The following is a 21,794-nucleotide window of genomic DNA, read 5'->3' on the forward strand; positions in this document are numbered from 1 at the left end:
ACGACCAGGCACCTTGACTGACGGGATGAGGTCAATATCCTTCCAGGTCGATTCGAAAGGATTGCTTGCAGAAGTGTCTTAGGGAGCGTTTGACAGTGATGAGGGGTGGTCGTTTGACCCCGCACCCATAGCGGATGCGGGCAATGAGGCAGTGATCGCTGAGATCCTGATTGAAATCAGCAGAGGTGTATTTGTCAGGATAATGTCAGGGCAAGTTTGTCAGGATAATATCTATTAGGGTGCCCATGTTTATGGATTGTACCTGGTGGGTTCCTTGATAATTTGTGTGAGATTGAGGGCATCTAGTTTAGATTGAAGGACTGCCAGGGTGTTAAGCATATCCCAGTATAGGTCACCTAACAGAACGAACTCTGAAGATGGATGGGGGGCAATCAATTCACATATGGTGGCCAGGGCACAGCTGGGATCTGAGGGGGCCTATAACAGGCGGCAACAGTGAGAGGCTTATTTCTAGAGAGATTCATTTTTTTAAATTAGAAGCTCGAACTGTTTGGGCACAGACCTGGAAAGTATGACAGATCTCTGCAGTAGATTGCAACTCCTCCCCCTTTTGCAGTTCTATTTTGATGGGAAATGTTGTAGTTCGGGATGGAAATCTCAGAATTTTTGGTGGCCTTCCTAAGCCAGGATTCAGACATGGCAAGGACATCAGGGTTGTTGGAGTGTGCTAAAGCAGTGAGTAAAACAAATTTAGGGAGGAGGCTTCAGATGTTAACATGCATGAAACCAAGGCTTTTTCAGTTACAGAAGTCAACAAATGAGAGTGCCTGGGGACACGCAGGGCCTGGGTTAACATCCACATCACCCTAGGAACAGAGGAGGAGCAGGATGAGGGTACGGCTAAAGGCTATCAAAACAGGTCGTCTAGTGCGCTAGAGACAGAGAATAATAGGATCAGATTTCTGGGCATGGTAGGATAGGTTCAGGGTACAGTGGAGGTAAACCCAGGCATTGAGTGATGATAAAAGAGTTTGCATCTCTGGACGCAGTTATGCTAGGTGAGGTTTACTGCATGTATGGGAGGTGGGACAAAGGAGGTATCTGAGGCATGTTGAGTGGGACAAGGGGCTCCGCAGTAAACTAAAACAATGATAACTATCCTAAACAACAGTATACAAGGCATATTGACATTTGAGAGGGACATAAAGCGAGGCATTAAGCAATCACAAGTGTTGATTGGGAGCGCTAGCGAAGACAACAATGGTTCAGACAACAACAGCTAATCAGCTAAGACAACAACAACAGGTAAAATGGCGATGAATGGGCAGAGATGGTCAGTTAAGTACACACAAGACCTGAGTTCGAGGCTAGGGCCGACAGATAAACAAAAATAAACAAAACGTAGTACTGTGATTAATAAACAGTCCAGCAGGCATCAGCTATGTAGCCAAGTGATCATAGGGTCCAGTGAACAGCAATAGATGAAATAGGGAAGCCGCTGGGTAGTCATTGCTACGCTAGCAAGCGGGAGACACAGCGTTCAAAGTTCGCTGGCCGGGGCTAATAGAAGCGTCTGCTCCGACGTCCGGCAAAGGCCGGTTGAGGGCACAACGGTTGGAGTTACATCGGCAGACCAGTCCTGGTGGAACGGCGGGGCTCCATGTTGACATAGGGTCCAGGCCAGTTGGTGAAAGAGGTATTGTAGCTGTAGTAATTTTGTTTGCTAGCTGGGAGATGTGCATGGCTTGCAGCTAACTGGTGCTAGCTTCTGAACAGGGGCGTTAGCCACTATTGCAGCTAGCTAGCGGCAATGATCCGATGCAAAGGTCCAGAGCTTACGACAAGAATCCGGTGGAATAGTGGTGGATTCTAGTCGTGTTGGGGTGGAGTCCGGGAGGCATCAGCTGTGTAGCCGAGTGATCACTGAGCAGGCCGGAAGGTGGGTCTGGCTCAGAGCTAGCTTCGGTGCTGGGCCACTCGGTGGCAGCTAGCTGTGATGATCAGAAGTAATGTTTCAGGGCTTACGGCAAGAGTCCGGCATTGTAGTGGAGACAAATAGTCCGATACTGGCAGGCTGGCAAGTATTATCCAGGCTAAAAGTCGGCTGGAGTCTCTGCAGAAGGTAAAGGCCGCTAGCAGTGGCTGACAATGACTAAATAGCTAGTTGCTAATTAGCTGGTTAGCTTCTGATGGCTAGCATCTGATGGAGGTTCTGACTAAGGTTGAAAAAGTAGCGGATCCGTATCACATTGGGTGAGGCTGGTTGCCAGGAGGTATATTTAATTTAAAAATAGGAAAGAGATTGAAAATAAATTGAAATATATACAAAAAAAGATGAAAAATACTAAATGTACACGGGAGAAACAACAAACCACGTCTGCACTGCTACGCCATCTTATAGTCTGTCTGGTTGCGTAGGAACCACTAGAGGCAGTTTCTGAAATGTTCACATCCTCCTAGATTTATTAAGGAAAGGAGATTTTAAGTGTCACATTATTTTAAAACGAGGAACTCTCAATTAAAACATCTGCTTAATGAATGATTTGTTATTATACATAATAATCCCTGATGAGACAACATTGCATTGATTTAACAGCTTTGTTTTATGAATGCAAATGTTGCCAGAAAAACAGGCAGAACTTCAGACAGTATAAGGAGTCATATGAGATCATGACTCGCCTCCCCACTGCCCATCAGAGCAAATATTAACACACACATACACACACACCAGACTACTTCTCTTTGTGGAACTGGGAATAAAAATCGACAGGCGATTGCCTCTGCAAATGTACAATAAAGGGAAACTTGACCAAAATGTCAACAAATAAATGTGCGCGTTTGCAGGAGTAATTTTCATTTGACGAACAGTAGGCCTGACAGACAGCCCATTTAGGCGGTAGTTAGCTAATTGTCTGTGAGTACCAAGGCTCAACCCACGGCCACCTGACAATGTAGCTCTGTTTAGCTTTCAGTTGGCAGTGTTTGAGAAGTGAATAATCCATTTGTTAACTAATTGTCACTTCACCGATTGCTTTCAAAAGAGAAACTGACAATATATGCAGTAGGATTACCTGTGCAAACCATCTTTTCTCCTGGACTTTACTATCGGTGAAAAGTGTGAAACGTTATTTCAAAAGGATGGGGGTATCGTCGGAAATCGTAGACATGGGACTAAAAGGTTTTGACCCGCGTGTTAATTAAAATGTAAATACCAATGGGGATGAAACACATTTACATGGCAACTACATGACAAGACAGAATGAAAAACGGTCTACTTATGTACAGTAAGTGTTCCCCTTCGTGGAATAGAAAAAATGGTTGATGTTTGATTAGATCATGTAAACAAAGTCACCACTCAGAAAAGAAAGCAGGCACGAAAAATTCACATATTTAAATGAATCGCCAAAATATCTGTATTCCCTTGATTTCCTGTCTCATTATACAATTGTTTATGTGCCATAATACAGTCGGTATTTTTGTTTTATTCAAAAATGGTTATCTTACTCCATTATGCAGCGGTTACATTGATCAGAACTGTATTTTATACTGGAACATGCTTTTGTGCCAGTCTTTCTTTAAGTAAATGTTCCTTCCCTTCGGCATGGTATCATACAATAGCTATCCTTATAGACGGGTTGGTTGTTTAGCAACAAAACTGACCCTTGTGCAACTATGGGGCCAAACAGACGGGTTGGCTTCGAAGATTGTTGACATGTTAACTATATTTCGTCTCCAATTTTTATTAAAAACACAAATAACACACGGACCTGTGCCCCATTGAAGCATTCCCCGAGTGGTGCAGCGGTCTAAGGCACTGCATCTCAGTGAAAGAGGTGTCACTACAGTCCCTTATTCAAATCCAGGCTTACATCTGGCTGTGATTCGGAGTCCCATCGGGTGGTACACAATTGTCCGGGGTAGACTATCATTATAAATAAGAATTTGTTCTTAACTGACTTGCCGAGTTAAAATAAAATTGTTTTTGTGATTATCTCAGCTAACCCATCTATTGGACAGATACACATATTCATAGTCTGCATAATGCAGCCCACTTTTAATTTGATTTATTGCTCACAACAGCATTAATGAAAAGACTGTTTTTATTCCTCTATATAGAGGCTCTATTTGTGGGACACATCTTATGACTTCATTCTGATTCGGTGTTACAGTTGTCCTCTGGATGTCATAATAGACTTATTTATGAAGTCAGTTTGTGTAATGCGACCTCTATCCACTACCAGAAACACACAGTCCAACCCTCTCACCATAAGACAGAGCTGGAGATAGACTTTGGTTCACCCAATACATAGCCTCTATTGTACAGTATGGTGCAGCTGTAATGGACGAGAATGCGGAGGGAACCTCAATAGCAATCGGCAATTGTCTATATTCAACTATATTGTAAAATGGCCATACAGTGTAATGGGGGGGTGGGGGGGGGGGGGTGGAGAAGGAGTGCACGCTAACACAACTAAGGGAGATGGAATTTGACTCGTTCTCAATGGCAGATTGAATATGAGTGCGTATTCCTTCAATAGCCATGTCCACGAGGAGAGCAGGGCAGGGTAGTAAGCATAGCTCTGGGTTACTACAACGACGACAAGAGAACTAGCAGATGAAGCGGATGCAGCATACAAGTCTTTCTGCAGTAATTAGATGTGAACTGTGCAAGCCCACCATGACTGTGACAATAGGCTGCATACACTGCCATAGAGTAGCAGGCAAATACTGTAGGTACAGTGCCTTCGGAAAGGATTCAAACCCTTTGACTTTTTCTATATTTTGTTGTGTTACAGCCTGAATGTAAAATATTTTAAATAGAGATTTTTTGTTGTTGTCACTGGCGAACAAACAATAGCCCATGATGTCGAAGTGGAATAATGTTTTTCCAAAGTTTTCCAAATTAATTAAAAATGAAAGCTGAAATGTCTTGAGTCAACAAGTATTCAACCCCTTTGTTATGGCAAGCCTGATTCCAAGAACACAGGATGAGATGTTACTATCCGTTGTGCAAGCACTTCCAAGAGTTAATAAACAGTGAACGTGGTGAAATTTGGGGAGCGCATCGTCAGTAGTGTACCTTTGGTTCCTAGGGTGTTTCGGCCTTTCACACTATACACCCTCCCCAAAGGCGGCCAGCGACAGGGTGATCAATCCTACGCTTGCGTCCCATTCCCAATTAGTCATAGGAGTTGCCTTGTTGTTGATAGCCAACATCCCATGGGACTATGCATGGCAGGGGCGTCCTCCTCCCTGAGTCAAGCATTGTTGACCGCATACCTCCTGGCCCACTCACTTCGGGGCCCAGCTGGGGTCTTTCCTCTTCATCCAGAGCCACTGACTGCTGCCTTCTGCCGCCTCTGATACAGCTTTGATTGCCGAACGCTGGCTCTGGCCCTTAATTCCCAGGTCTCTAAGCAGTCTGGTTGTAGATGTTGCCACAAAACCTCTGCAGCCCACCTCCACTGGTCGGACTTCTGTGTTCCAGCCATGATGCCGTGCTTCGGCAGCTAGATCAGCATAGCGCAGATGTTTTCGCTCATAAGCCTCATCTACTGAGTTTTCCCAGGGTACTGTGAGCTCAATGATGAAGACCTTATTGAGTGAACGGGACCAGAGCACCATGTCAGGTCTTAGGGTGGTGGTTGCGATCTCCGGAGGAAACACAAGTTGCCGGCCAATGTCAGCTAGCATTTTCCAGTCGCGGGCCAAGCGCAGCTGGTCTCGCTCTAATGGTGTAGAGCCGCTCTTCGGTGGTTTAACCCCTTCGCGGACAAAGTTTGTCCGTAAGGAGTGTGATGCTGCTGTGGGTGGTAGGGAGTTGGTGGCAGCTCGCTTGTCCTCCAGGGCGGACGCAAGGTTTTTAAGGACTTGGTTGTGACGCCAAGTGTTTGGCTGGCATGGAACAGAGGGCACAGTCCGGATCTTCACCATACCATTGGTGAAGATTAACTGGTGTTGGAAGGACGTCATATGTTGCTCTGATTGAAAAGCTCAACCGCCTCGCTGGCCCACAGATCCTTCCAATCTTCCTCTTCTCCACACTGTCCCATCGAGTCCACTGTCCCTGTTTGGCAAGAGAGACTGCCTTGGCCCTCCTTGCAGCCTCCTCCTGATGGCGTAACTACCATCTTCCGCCGCTCTGGTGCAGTGGCCTTACTCCAAGCAGCACGGCTAGTTAGCCCAAGGCCTCCTCTTCCTTGCTGAACATGACCCACAATGTCAGCATGTCTGAGGGCTGCTGTTGCCTCCTGGACTGCTTTTCCTGGCCTCCATTTGCGCCCAGTTGCCAAGGTCGGCGCGTTATTGCTCACCACTGGGTCTCGAGATTCATTCAGTGTCATCTGGAGCCTGGTTTTTGCACACTTGAATTCCTCTGTTAGACTGGTGAGGGGCAACTTGAGGACACCATCTCCATAGAGGCCTATGGTGGTAAGGCATCGTGGAACTCCGAGCCACTTCTTTAAGTAGCCTGTGACTCCTCTAAATAAGTTCAGCAGTAAAAATGTGCTTAACAAGTCACATAATAAGTTGCATGGACTCACTCTGTATTTAACACGATTTTTGAACGACTACCTCATCTCTGTATCCCCACACATACAATTATCTGTAAGGTCCCTCAGCTGAAGCGTTGAATTTCAAAGACAGATTCAACCACAGATTCAACCACAAAGACCAGGGAGGTTTCAAGAAGGGCAGCTGTTGGTAGATGGGTAAAAATAAAGAAAAGCAGACATTGTATATCCCTTTGAGCATGGTAAAGTGTTTAATTACCCTTTGGATGGTGTATCAATACATCTAGTCACTACAAAGATACAGGCATCCTTCCTAACTCAGTTGCCGGAGAGGAAGGAAATCGCTCAGGGATTTCTCCATGATGCCAATGGTGACATTCAAACAGTTACAGAGTTTAATGGCTGTTATAAGAGAGAACTGAGGATGGATCAACAACATTGTGGTTAATCAACAATACTAACCTAATTAATGGAGTGAAAATAAGAAAGCCTTCACAGAATAAAGCATCATGCATCATGTTTGCAAAGAATATGTGGCAAAGCAATTTACTTTTTGTCCTGAGTACAAAGTGTTATGTTTGGGGCAAATCCAATACAACACATGACTGAGTACCACGCTCCATATTTTCAAGCGTAGTGGGGGCAGCATCATGTTATGGGTATGCTTGTAATCATTAAGGACTGGGGAGTTTTTCAGGATATTTTTTTTTTACGGAATAGAGCTAAGCACAGGCAAGATCCTAGAGGAAAACCTGTTTCAGTCTGCTTTCCACCAGACACCTTCATCCAACAGGACAAAAACGTAAAACACAAGGCCAAATCTACACTGGAGCTTACCAAGAAGACAGTGAAGTGGATGAGTTATTGAAAATCTATGGCAAGACGAAAAAATGGTTGTTTAGCAATGATCAACCAATGTCACAGAGCTTGAAGAATGTTGAAAATAATAATAGACAAATGTTGCACAATCCAGGTGTGGAAAGTGCTTAGAGACATACCAGGTAACTCACAGCTGTAATTGCTGCCAAAAGGCGATTCTACAAAGTATTGACTCAGTGGTGTGAATACTTAAATGAGATATTTCTGTATTTCATTGTCAATACATTTCAAAAAATGTCTAAAAGCACGTTTTCATTTTGTCATTATGGGGCATTGTGTGCAGATCGTTGAGATAAATCAATGTAATCCATTTTGAATTTGGGCTGTAACACAACAAAATGTGGAATAAGTCAAGGGGTATGAATGCTTTCTGAAGGCACTGTCTGTAGGGTGAAATGGGTGAGGCAAACTCATCTGGAATCACTGGTCATGCTGCTCCAGTAGGAGCATATCTTACATTCTCTCCCCCATGCTACTGGATATAACTAACAATAGAAAACTATGCATGTCCACACAGATTAAATAGATGAAAGGGATTTTCTTGCTGTAGGATTTCTCGACCTTTGCACTCATTCGTGTTTGGGAGAAGGCACCATTCTGTTGTGAGATTGGACCCTACCATTTGGTTATCACCTATCCTTTGGGCTGTTTGTACAGTTGAAGTGGGGTATTTTAGTGTGGGAGACAATTTATAGTCCTTTCACTGCCATTCTATCGTCTTCTCAGTGAATAGACTAATTTATTGACTGGACCTTAAAGGAACAAACAGGGATTCCAGACTGCCAAATCAGTCTCGATTAACTAATCTATACAAGTTTACCCTGTCTGTCAGACCTAAGAGGTAGGTAGCCTAGTGGTTAGAATGTTGGACTAGTAAATGGAAGGCTGCAAAATCAAATCCCTGAGCTGACAACGTAAAAAGCTGTTGTTCTGTCCCTGAACAAGGCAGTTAACCCACTGTTCCTAGGCCGTCATTGAAAATATGAATTTGTTCTTTAACTGACTTGCCTAGTTAAAAAAAAGGTAAAGAAAAAAGAGAGCTGAACAGATAGAAACATGTCAGTTATTTCTGCCCCCCAAAAAACATATAATTTAAACATTTTCTGAGATTGAAAGTGTTCATAATGTCCATGGTCTTTCCATTGAGATCTGCTTAAGCATTCTGTCTGTCTGCGAGTGAGGAGGATTCCTGTTCGAACTACAGCACATTGTCCCTCTTCTCAGTGCAGGGCACCAGGGACCTGCCAATCATTTTTACCATGTAGACCTATTTCCTCAGCAGCACATGTGGTGCAGCGCCTGCATGCATGTCTGCTATGAGCTCTGCTGGCTGGCTCAGCTTTCGGTTTTTTCGGTCTATATCTTTGTAGTGGTGGTTGCCACTACAAAGATAAGGATGTTTCCCATGTAGCTGTATGCTGGAGACCGCATCCTTACGGTAGTTCCACGCCAGTGGTGCTCTGAGGTTGTGAAGTGGTTGATGACACGCATACATTTTATGGTTAGTAAGATATTCATTCAAATGGCACCGTATGGAAATTGACCGATACATTTCGATGTTGCCTTCTTACTGACCGGTGATATCAGAACTATAAATAGCTTTCTCAAAGGTAGCCAGATTTCTCTTTGAGATCATAATCACCATTTTTTAGAAACATATATGTTTGATAGATTGGTGTAGATCCAATATACTGTATCAGCAGGCGTTATCTAGGATTAAGCTATAAATGACTCTCCCTGTTCAGTCAAACTAAAGGAGCCTTGTTAAAGGGTGTGTCTGCTGTGGTGGTAGGCTAAATATGAAGGAATGGTGCATGGCTCAGCGAGCCTGGGTGCCAGTATGTTTCCCCTTTGTTACCAACTCCTTGTGGAATTGTCATGCTATACATGTTTGGCTTGACAATGACAATGGATTAGGCAAAAACACAAATAGATCTGGGACAAGGCTATGGTTCAGCTTCTGGCAAAGACTGGTTTTGAATGAGATTTGAGTTTGAGCTGATGTAAACAGATTATGATACGAGTTCAAGTGTAAACTGTTTGAAATACTGTGAGCAGCAGAGGTCCTTATTTTCAATCTACTGATGCTGAAAGGACAAGAAAGTGCAATTACACAAGTTTAAAGCCGCTGAACGAGAGCATACTTTTAGCTTACAATAGCACTTCTCAGAACATTAACAGTAGAGCCATGTTTCTATATCCACCTTTTCATGATAGTGAAAGAGGTACGAAAGGCCATACATTTTTATTTAAGGCTGTTCGCTAATTTACAGCCTCTCCACGTGTCTTATTCCCTTGAATTGCCTCACAGCGAATAACTGATGAGTATGGCCCATTATTTGAGATGGGTTTCCTCTGCTAATGCTTGACTCAGCCAACACCTTCAGTTAATGCAGTGGATGATCATTGTTTTCACCTCTTATGGGCTATTGCCTGTAGCTATTGTGCTGTATAGTAGAAAACAGCATTCCTGTTTTCCCACATCTCTCTTCTTCACCATCATGGTCACACAGAAATCCATTCACTCATTTTCACAAATGAGACAGATAGCGTGGCTTCGTGTTATTGATTTAGGATAGGGTGGTCATGTCTTGTCCGCTGTCCGTGTAGGACTCACATCATCCATCATGACATTTCCCTTTGTTTTGCTATGATTTACTATGGATTATTGTGAGCGTGTGTGTGTGTGTGTATACAGTATGTGCAGGGGTAGAGGGGGGTGACTGAATGTATGTGCGATGTTGTGATTGTGTTATTCTATAATTGCATAAATGTGCGTAGGAACACGCACACACATCGAGGAGAATGCATGTCTTCCCTATTGGGAGGCTATGGAGTTTGAAGTTTCGATAGAATGTCAGAAGCATCCCCCTGGTGGCCACTCACAGTCCCAGTCACTGTCATCAGTGTTTTACATCTAGGACTGTACCACGTCAAGATCCAAAACAGGGGTGTTTCCACAGTTAGATCTGTACTATGTCAGGATCCTGTAGGAGGGTTAGAGCAGCGTTGCCATGGTGAGGGAGCCCAGGGAGTCACATTTGTCTTCCTAACAATGTGAACGCAGCATGGATGCTTCTCACCAGCAAAACACCTGTCACTACACAATACCCGTCCACAGTCACAACAGTGTGTTCACACAGGAACTTTAATATTTAGTTGCAGAGAGGAAAATCTTTGGGATATCTCAAGGGAATAAGACGCAACAGTCTGACAGTGATACATGGAATATGTGATTGCATTGTGTGTCTGACCACAGTGACTGATGTGATGTCCCCACAGACCCAGAGTCTCAGAGGAAACGCACGGTGCAGAACGTCCTTGACCTCAGACAGAACCTGGAAGATACCATGTCCAGTCTACGGGGAGCCCAGCTCAGCCATGGGTGAGTCCATTACCGTACATTGAGTTTATAGATTATGGTAGGCAATACTGGGGTGCTTCTGATGCTACGTACGTACTGGTGTGAACGGGGCACAACGTTAAAGGGCTTTCTCGAAACCAAGAGTATCCTTTTATTTCCGTATTTGTCTTTCTTTTAAAGTTCCATCTGCGCAAACATTACTTGCTGCCCACACCTTACCTGTCAACTGTATGTTGTTTCATTGGTTCAGCAAGATGCTGTACGTGTAGACATAGAAGAAAGCTATGGATTTGTTTGAGAAATGTAGTATACTCAGACACACTCACGAAACACAATGGACAGATCGATAGAGTACACCCAATCATGTTTACACAACTGCCCTCCTTTATGTCTTCTTGGCAACTTGCCACCTGTTAAACATATCTGGTCAATCCCTCTGAAACAGACTGTTTCTGTTTCATGACCATTACATTCCAGGAAACCCTTTGTCGAGTATTTAGTTTCGGACGGCTTCTATCATGATGAGACACGGACAATAACAGGAAGCATCAGAGAATAACACCACGGAATATTGAAGAACCTGGGCAGAAACCGAATCGTTCATTAACAAAAAGTTGTTCTGCATTCCAAACCTGTGTATCTACCATTTTTGCCTGCTTCTTATCTCCAGCTCAACAGTATGTGCTCTGCCTACCAATGTTCCCCTATGCCGTTTGGTCTCTCTTTGATGTGTGTGGTGTTCATGTCCTAAGGGATTCCATCCCAGATATGAGCTCTGAATTTCCATAGCCCTGGCCTCTGGAGACTGACAGACACCTCAGCAACTTCACCCATCTAAAAACTCATGCTTTTCGACCTTGGCCACCAAACCTCTAGAGCATCTCAGTCCTGCCCCCCCTCCAGGTGCACATTTAGGTTTTTGGCCCTAGCACTCAACAGCCAATTCAAATTTACATTTTTACATTTAAGTCATTTGGCAGACGCTCTTATCCAGAGCGACTTACAAATTGGTGAATTCACCTTATGACATCCAGTGGAACAGCCACTTTACAATAGTGCATCTAAATCATTTAAGGGGGGTGAGAAGGATTACATCCTATCCTAGGTATTCCTTAAAGAGGTGGGGTTTCAGGTGTCTCCGGAAGGTGGTGATTGACTCCGCTGTCCTGGCGTCGTGAGGGAGTTTGTTCCACCATTGGGGGGCCAGAGCAGCGAACAGTTTTGACTGGGCTGAGCGGGAACTGTACTTCCTCAGTGGTAGGGAGGCGAGCAGGCCAGAGGTGGATGAACGCAGTGCCCTTGTTTGGGTGTAGGGCCTGATCAGAGCCTGGAGGTACTGCGGTGCCGTTCCCCTCACAGCTCCGTAGGCAAGCACCATGGTCAAATAATCAAAGCTTGATGATGAGTTGGTTATTTGAATCAGCTATGTAGTGCTAGGGGCCAAAACAAAATGTGCACCCAGGGTGGGGGCCCCAGGACCGTGTTTGGGAAACCCTGCTCTAGGGCTGGGCTCTCTAACCTTGTTCCTGGAGAAGTACCCTGCTGAACTACCCTACTGTATGCTGTCGCTCCAGCCCCAGTTGTAACTAACCTGATTCATCTTATCAACCAGCTAATAATTAGAATCGGGTGCACTAGATTAGGGTTGGAATGAAAACCTAGGATGGTAGCTCTCCAGGAACATGGTTGGAGAGCCCTGCTCTAAAGAACAAATGGACTGTAGGTACTGTAAGTAACATCCACATACAGTACTACTAATACATCATAAGTTTCGGATGACTTTACCTCACTGCGTATACAGCATGTTTTTTTTAACAGCTCTCTGACCGGCCGTAATTCTGTCACTAGTTCAGCTCCCTGTCATAACTCCCAAACATATACCCTAACATATGGGATTGTTTGATGTGCATCCATGAATTCAAACTATCTTACAAATTGAAGATAAACTACATTTCAAAACTCTCAAGGAAGTACCGTCCTACTGTGAGCTAATGTATCATTCCACTGAAGCATTGTGGGCGTCGGAATGTATTCCTGAGGCAGTAACAGTTAACAGCCCCTGTTGATGAATTATCCATCTATAGAAGTACAGAAATAGCAGAAGGAAAAAACACCCACGTGGTCTCAGGCAGGCATTGCATTATTCATCTGAACTGGTTGGTGCATCTGGTTATGTAATCGCCAGACTCAGCAGAAGCTCCTTGCCATCGGGAGGGCATTGTAAAACCTGACCAACTTAGAGAACAGAATAGAACTACTCTCTAGTCTAAACTAGAACTTCTCTCTAGTCTAACCTCTCACTTAGACAACAGACTCGAAGTACTGTCTAGTCTAAACTAGAACGACTCTCTAGTCTAAACTAGAACAACTCTCTAGTCTAACCTCTTACCTTGACAACAGACTAGAATAACCTTCTAGTCTAAACTGGAACTTCTCTCTAGTCCACTTTGGTTCATCTTTCACTGGCTGACACAATGGCCCAGAGTTTTCCCTGGTCAGGTCATGTCGTCAAGAAAAACTCCTGGCCCGAGCAAACATTTTTTTTAAATGATGTTGGCGGTGTGTGATTATGTGCTGATTACCTTGGGTCTGTAAGTCCCAGCTGGTAATGATATTGTGAACATAATGCTGAGGGTTATGAACGATCCCGTCAAAGGGAGAGAGGGGACAAAATACTTTCCTCTGTTCACACAATGATGCTCTGCTCTTATTCTAAAGCAAGCGAGATGCCCTTGAGTTCTGAGATGCCACCCATTCTTTGTTGTGGTCGCTGAAGGCTGAGAGTGAATGTTACAGCTGTATCTGGGTCAGCAGAGACTATATGTCAAGACAGATTTCTTGAAAGGCCCAATGACAGAGAGTGAGAAACAGGAAATGGAATTTCTTTCTCTAATTCTCTCTCTATATGTCCCTCAAACTCTTAGTTTTTCCGACCTCCCTTTCTGTCCTCTCATTCTACAATACTATAACCTCTCTCTCTTCTTCTTCTCTCCCCAGCTGTCTGGAGAGCAGTAATGTTTGCTATGACAGTGACGAGACCAACGCCCGCAGCATGTCCAGTCTGTCCAATCGCTCGTCTCCTCTCTCCTGGCGCCACGGCCAGTCCAGCCCCCGGCTGCAGGCTGGAGACGCCCCCTCGTCCACGGGCAGCGGCGTGTACCATGGGGGAAAGGCCGGGTCCCAGTATACGGCCCACACCATGCCTGCCCGAGTCTCCAGCCGTCTCAGCCACTCCTCCAGAATAGAGCTCATCGAAGGGCTGGATGTGGACGATGCTGACCTCAAGTCTGGTTACCTGAGCGACAGCGACCTGCTGGGAAAGAGCATGCCAGAGGATGACGATGACAACCTAGCCAATGGGTAAGGGGATATAGCAGGGGTGTCAAACTCATTCCATTGCAGGCCAAGAGCCTGCTGTTTTTTTGTTTGTTTTTTTCAGTTTTTTTTCTTTCTTTGTGGCCAGACAACCAGGTGAGGGGAGTTCCTAACTTATCAGTGACCTTAATTGATCAATCAAGTACAAGTTAGGAGTGATAATCTGCAGAAACTCAGACCTCTGTGATAGGAGTTTGACACCTGTGGTTATTCTATTGTCCAACTCAGGGTTATTCTACTCTGGTTGTGGGGAGCTACTGGGTGTTTGTGCAGGCTTTGGATCCAGTTCTTCAGTAAGACTCACTTTGCATCCTACTGTAAAATGATCTTTGATATTGTCTATGGATGGCTGTTATCACTTGGTCCTACAACTTACGGTATGTCATAAATCAAGCATCAATCAAGCATGGATTTGGATGCACTGTGCTTGTAGTAACCCTTTCACAGTGCTGTCCTCAGCAGTCCAGGGCTCCAGACTGTGACCATTTAGTCACATTTTGAGACCCTTTCTCTTGGCTGTGCGAGTAAAATGTTGAATTGGTTACACTGGTGCGAGCTGCACATTCTACCTCGTCATCTACATCAAAACGTCCTATTTTTAGAGCGAATAAAACCATTAATTTGTTAAACAGTAAAGTGCAGTATTCTCACGACTCCTGTAATAAAAGTGTCTGCCTTGCCGCTGTGCCTGTCTGTTTCGTTGGGGCCGGCTGCTGTAATGTCAGCATCTCATACTCTCTCTCTCCCACATTGTGTGCCCCTTGTGATTGTATAACATTTCAAAATGCAATTGCGTGGAAAAAACTACTTTGGATGCAACTAGTTCAAGTTGTCTATTATAAGGAGATGAGGGTCTCAGATTTCTGTAGGTATGGAAAACCTGGTTCAGTCAAGATATCTAATATGGCTTTGAAATACAGAGCGGGCGAAATTGCGCATTGGCCATTGCAAGTGCACTTTTTTAGGACATTTACATTTAGTGTTCGATTAATACAAGGTGACTACAATAGGTGTTAAATTTAGAGTTACCGTTCTAGCTAATGTGTTTTGAGTTTCCATTGGTTTAGGTGGTGAATTAGCACCTGTTGAATTATGCCTATACTGTGTATAATATTTGTGCACCTAAAAATGAAGGCAAATTCTTCTCTATTGAACAAAAAAAAATCGGAAAATTCTGGGGCCCTATTTTGACAGTAAAATAAAAGAAAAATTGTCAACCCAAAATTCATGATATATCAAATTGTTTGAATTATGCATTCCTGCTTGGACATGTTAGAATATTATAAAATACCATCTCAGTAGTCTATTACATTCCTAATAAAACATTATTAATTACTTAATAAGATGATGACTCAAATGTATTCTACTATGTGACGCTGCAATTTTTAAACTTTTCTTTGAAAAAGTTAGTGCCACCAGGGTAAAATGTTAGTCTGGAGCCCTGCAGTCTTGTCTAGTGTAACTCGCTTGTTCCTGAATGCGTCTATTATGGATTCATGCTTCATGCAGCAACCATGTCGCCTTCATCTCAGACTGATTCTGCTGAGGTGGATCAGCAAAGTCCTGCAGGATTCCCGTAGGATTTTTTGGAAGGTTTAGCTGTGATGAGTAGCGACTTGCATGTGAATCATCAGGTACTATTCTCAGCATCGATAGCTGGTTTTACTAACCAGGTTTCCATCCAACCTTTTAATGCAATTAAAGTACATGTCGGATAAATAAAATTCACGACAGGCCTGATGGAAACAGCAAAGATCCACATTCGCTATATAATACAACATGTTTCTTGGTAAAACCTTCAGTAGAGTTGAAAATGCGATGGAAACCCATTTAACTAGTATTTTTTATTTGGTTCATTGGAATTTACCGTACAAGTTATTTTTATGTCCACTAAGTCATCACACACAGCCTTTTATTTGCAACAAGTCAATTTGATGGAAACATATATCTGCTGGGAAAATGTGCATATTTTTTTAAGGCATTTTATTTTATATTTGCATGGAAATATGTTGCCAATTGGATAGAAACCTAGCTACTAATGTGAATCCCCCTCTGCTGAAACTCATTGTCCTGTGAAATACATTGTGTGTGTGTGTGTGTGTGTATGTGTGTGTGTGTGTGTGTGTGTGTGTGTGTGTGTGTGTGTGTGTGTGTGTGTGTGTGTGTGTGTGTGTGTGTGTGTGTGTGTGTGTGTGTGTGTGTGTGTGTGTGTGTGTGTGTGTGTGTGTGTGTTGATGGCAACTAGTGAATAAACATGTGCAAACACTAGACTCTAAACAAGAGTCTAGAGTCCAGGATATTTCCAAACTTGCAGCTTCAATATTCCGTCTCTGTTCCTAGCCGTTCCAACAACTTGGGAAATTATCTGCTGAAACAAGACAAGATTTTATCTTTCTTGGAATCTTCCATTTTGTAGAAAAGTAAGATGTCCGAATGGCAGCAAAACCAAAAGTGGATCTCTAAATTGATCTAAATGAGTGCAGATCACGTCTGAGTTGTGCAGTAATGACATTCATTACCAGCCCTCCTGCTGAGCTGGCTGTGTCAAAGACAGCAGTGGGCATTCATTCACACCCACATCCCACTGCAGAGACGGAGGAGGGTGTAACTGACACAAACGCACACAGAGCCCCTCGAGTCAGTGCCTGCCTCCCCACTAAATGGGATTTGGCAAGTCACTTTGTGCTACCAACAACTTAGCAGAAAGGACTGAAGTACAGAATGACATTGGCTTAAAGTACTACCCTACTTTTTTTTACAGTTAAAACCCACTAACGAACTAACTGCGCATTAGTAACAGTAGCCTACCGATCAATGCTGTGGTAGGGCATCAGTCTGATCCCAGGTCAAGGTGTCAAGTGATCCCAGGTGCAGAGCCACAGCATTCTCTCCTTTCATGCCTCATTCATGCCTCATTTAACACTCATTTAACAGTCTCTTTCGCTCTCTCAATCTCTCTCTCTGCCCCCCCACCTCTCTCTTTCTCTTTCTAATTCCCTCTCCCTAGTTGACAGTCAGTAGGCAGGGAGAGGAGAGGCAGAGGCAGGGAATCCAGGCCAGTTCTCTGGTGTGATGTGAGCGACTTTATCATTGCTCCACATCTACTGGGATTTACTCTGCAGCTTCTGGGGCACTGACTGACTGGCCCGCTTGGGTAATCAGTCCACTCTGCCTATGAGAGACTACAGTGTAAATATTGAGAAGTGTGATAGACGGAGACAAGGCATAGTGAGAAGCAGAATGAGATTGAAGAGAAATAGAGTGAGAGTATGATGGTATGTCTGGTGATTGTAAAAATGCCTCATAGTGAGTGCTCAGCACTGGGCCACCTGTGTCCTCAATCCCTAGGTGAGCTATTTAAGGTGACCATGATGAGAAACCCTGTACCTCCTGTGGTGTGCCACCTCTTCCCAGGTCAGCCCATACACAGAGACAGGACTACTGGCGTCTTTTTGATAACCATACGCTTGGATCGAGATCCCCAATGTATTTTATCTGTCAGAATATAACGAAGGGATAGTATAACTACCAAATCCCTAAGAGAAAATGTATACAGTACAGTGCCTTGACTTATTCCACATTTTGTTGTTACAGCCTGAATTTAACATTTATTAAAAAAAAAAAAGAATTCACACGTAATCCACATGTAATACCCCACAATGACAAAGTCAAAACATGTTTTCAGAAAATGAAAAACATAAATATCTCAAGTATTCAAACCCCTGAGGCAATACATGTTAGAATCACCTTTGGCAGTGATTACTGCTGTACTTCTTTCTGGGGAAGTCTCTAAGAGCTTTGCACATCTGTATTGTACAATATTTTCACACTATTGTTTTTTATACATTCTTTGAGCTCTGTTAAGATGGTTGTTGATCATTGTTAGATAGCCATTTTCATGTTTTGCCATAGATTTTCAAGTCTTTTTAAGGAAAAACTGTAACTTGCCTACTCAGGAACAGTCAATGTTGCCTTGGTAAGCAACTCCAGTGTACTGTATAATTGACTTTGAGTTTTAGGTTGTTGCCCTGCTGGAAGGTGAATTTGTCTCCTAGTGTCTGTTAGAAAGCAGACCGAACCAGGTTTTCCTCTAGGATTCTTATTTTTTAAAATTCTGCATAGCATTCCTTCTTTTCACTTAGTCATTTAGATTAGTATTGTGGAGTAACTACAATATTGTTGATCCTTCCTTCCTTAGTTTTCTTCTATCACAGCCATGAAACTCTTGAACTACTTTAAAGTAACCATTGGCCTCATGTTGAAATCCCTAAGTGGTTTCCTACGTCACCGAGTTAGGAAGGATGCCTGTATTTTTGTAGTGACTGGGTGTATTGATACATCATCCAAAATGTAATTAATAACTTCACCATGTTCAAAAGGATATTCAATATCATTTAAAAAAAACAATATTCCAATAGGTGCCCTTCTTTGTGAGGCATTGGAACACCTCAATGGTCTTTGTAGTTGAAGCTGTGTATGAAATTCACTTCTTGACTGAAGGACCTTTAGAGTTAATTGTATGCAGTGGCGGTCGGTGCCGTTTAAGATGAGAGCGGATGATACATTTTTTTAATGAACATGGCCTTATTTCTTTTACAGCATTTTATTACAGTTGAACTGTTATTCATATTTAATTCACCCAGTTCAATGTTTATCCCAGTTGCTTCATTTTAAGAAGCATTGTTCAACAGTTTCAGTACAATTGGATTTTTTAACCTTTATTTAAGTCAGTCAGTTAAGAACAAATTTTTATTTTTAATGATGGCCTAGGAGCAGTGGGTTAACTTCCTTGTTCAGGGGTAGAACAACAGATTTTTACCTTGTCAGCCTAGGGACTCGATCTCGCAACCTTTCGGTTACTAGTCCAACGCTCTATCCACTATGCCACCCTGATCACCCGCAAACACAGTTCACCTTCATAGCAGCCACAAACAAACAGCTCATTGTATATCTACGTGCTCTCTGACTCTCACCTTTTCCCTTCGCTTATGGACTTCAGTGCACAACACATCAGCTGTCTGTGACCAGGCGAAAAAACCTTCCCAAGCCAAACATTCATATCATGACCACTAACTGCTACACACAACCTACATCATTGTCATGTCATAGTCAACATAGCTACTAGAACTAACATGTTAGTAAACCGCTACAATCATGCAGTACAGTGTACAGTCAGCAGCAAGCAGTTTAGCAGTTACACCGGCAGGTCCCGGTGGCAATACATTTTTAAAACCAAAAGCTTACATTGAGTTGGAAGAGTTCCAGTGTTGGATAGCCATAGCCAGCTAGCTAACATAGCATCCCTCTCTGTTTGAGTCTGGTGTTTGAGTAGGCTAAACTAGCTAGCTGCAATTGACTAGCAAAGTAAGTGAAAGTAAAAAATGTATATACTACGAAATATAGCTCTCTCTTGCTTCTCTTTCATTTTGGAAGAAAACTGTTGTCTTTCTCTCTTTGAGTCAGCGACTCACCACATTTTATGTGCTACAGTTAGCTGTAGCTTATGCTTTCAGTACTAGATTCATTTTCTGATCCTTTGATTGGATGAACAACATGTCAGTTCATGCTGCAAGAGCTCTGATAGGTTGGAGGACGTCCTCCAGAAGTTGTCATAATTATTGTGTAAGTCTATGGAAGGGGATGAGAACCATGAGCCTCCTAGGTTTTGCATTGAGTCAATGTACTCAGAGGAGGACAGAAGCTAGCTGTCCTCCAGCTACACCATGGTGCACCCTACAGAGTGCTGCTGAGGCTACAGTAGACATTCATTGCAAAACAGTGTTTTTCAATACATTTGGTGACATTAATATATTTACTATAGTATTATCTAAAAGGGATAACTTATGTAATGTTTAACATTTTAAACAGGTCCATGCAACTTATTATGTCACTTGTTAAGCAAATCTTTATACCTAAACGTATTTAGGCTTTGAGTACTTATTGACTCAAGTCATTTCAGCTTTTCATTTTTTATTAATTTGTAAAAAAAAAAAAAAAAAGTGTCTAAAAGCATAATTCCACTTTGACATTAATGGAGTACTGTGTGTAAAATCTCAACTTAATCCATTTTAAATTCAGGCTGTAACACAATTTTTTTTGTAAAAAGTCAAGAAGTGTGAAAACTTTTTGAAGACACTGAATTTGGAGCATGTCCTTTGATACATTTTTGTGCTTGAATGCTAAAACCGCCTGAAAAGATACATACATACTGTGCAGATGTGTTGTCTGTGAGTTCAGCGGGAAATGCCCTTGATTCGGATAAACCCCTCATTCTCATAGGAATAGTGCTATGCCACTGACTGTCAAAGGGCTAATCTATAATAGCGTTTTATAGTATGAATAACTACCGGTATGCAGCAAGGCTAATCCAGGTCTTAAAAACGGAAGAGACGGCTCATGCTCTAGTTTCCTCCATACTACATATCTCATCTTACTTCTGAATACATTTGCATTTTTAGCAACAATGCTGTCCTTGTTGGTAACCATTAATTAATTTTATCTGAGAGCTACTGTACGTACAGTCAATGTGAAAATAATCCCAGATTCTGACAGCACTCCACACACACACACACACACACACACACACACACACACACACACACACACACACACACACACACACACACACACACACACACACACACACACACACACACACACACACACACACACAGTTCAGCTCATTGGAAACCATTAGCATCTACAGTCTCTTGAAAATAGATCATTTCTGCAAGCCCCTCCTGCATCTCCATAGCAACCAGCTCCAGTGCGACTGTGGGGAGACGGAGCATTTCTCCACCGAATTCGCCATCATCCCTAATACATTCTCCTTTATCTGAATGGAAGCCATAGAATACTGTCAAGCATATCCGAAGGAAGGTTTGACTGCCATGGATAAAATGGGAATGTTGAGCTAAAATGGTCCTGTAGTATAATATTATAGCCACATCTATAATTCAGATGGCTCTGTATTCTGATTCCTGGTTGGCTGTTATGTTAAATCGTTGACTTAATTGAGGCAATTTGTCATACGTGTTATCAAACCAGACGCTCTAATCTTGGCTCGTTACAACACGTTTAGACCAAGCCACTGTGTGTGGTCCTTCCGGGGGTTTTGGATTCTATGGAGTGATTTGAACCTGCAACCCATTGTTGGTGGCCTAATGACTATTGATTACATTGCTACATTAACAACATCAAAACACATAGTAATGTAGGGCTGTGTATGATATCCACAGCTAGTCTATGCTGTACTATGTGCTGGGGTAACCCGGTGTGCAGTGCGTTCAGAAGAGGGTGAAATGTTTAGATAGAAATATGATGCATAGAGCTGAAAGGCTCCATGGCTTACTCCCCATGGCCGAGAATAATGTATGTTCTACACAATACGTTTCCATCTGAACATTCTGACTAGGCCCCATTTTGGAGGAAGGAGGGTAATGTACCATCTGTTAGAATCTGTATGGTAGAATCATAATGTCTTTAAAATGACAGAATCGTAGTTTTCTGTAGTTACACTCTTCACACCACATAATAATGGAGGATGACCATCAGCAGTATCGTATTGTAACATTGGCAGCCGTTTTAACCAGGTCTCCCTGAATCATATTCCACACATTGGGTTAGGAGTAATAATGATATTACTGTAATAATGATATTACTGTAATAATGTAATAATGACATTACTGTAATAATGTCAA

The 21,794-nt window shown here is 42.9% G+C and overlaps 1 protein-coding gene across 7 annotated transcripts in view; it reads left to right on the top strand.

The window, feature by feature from the left end:
• Nucleotides 1-21,794, top strand: part of nav1b (neuron navigator 1b) — a 137,467-nt gene that overhangs the window by 57,124 nt on the left and 58,549 nt on the right. For all 7 annotated transcript variants that reach the window (XM_064969137.1, XM_064969138.1, XM_064969139.1 and 4 more), the window contains 2 exons: nt 10,638-10,740; nt 13,717-14,079. In XM_064969137.1, coding sequence (XP_064825209.1) covers nt 10,638-10,740; nt 13,717-14,079 — 466 coding nt within the window. The remainder of the gene's footprint in view (nt 1-10,637; nt 10,741-13,716; nt 14,080-21,794) is intronic.

This window comes from Oncorhynchus masou, chromosome 6 (assembly GCF_036934945.1).
Source record: "Oncorhynchus masou masou isolate Uvic2021 chromosome 6, UVic_Omas_1.1, whole genome shotgun sequence".
Lineage (NCBI taxonomy): Eukaryota > Metazoa > Chordata > Actinopteri > Salmoniformes > Salmonidae > Oncorhynchus > Oncorhynchus masou.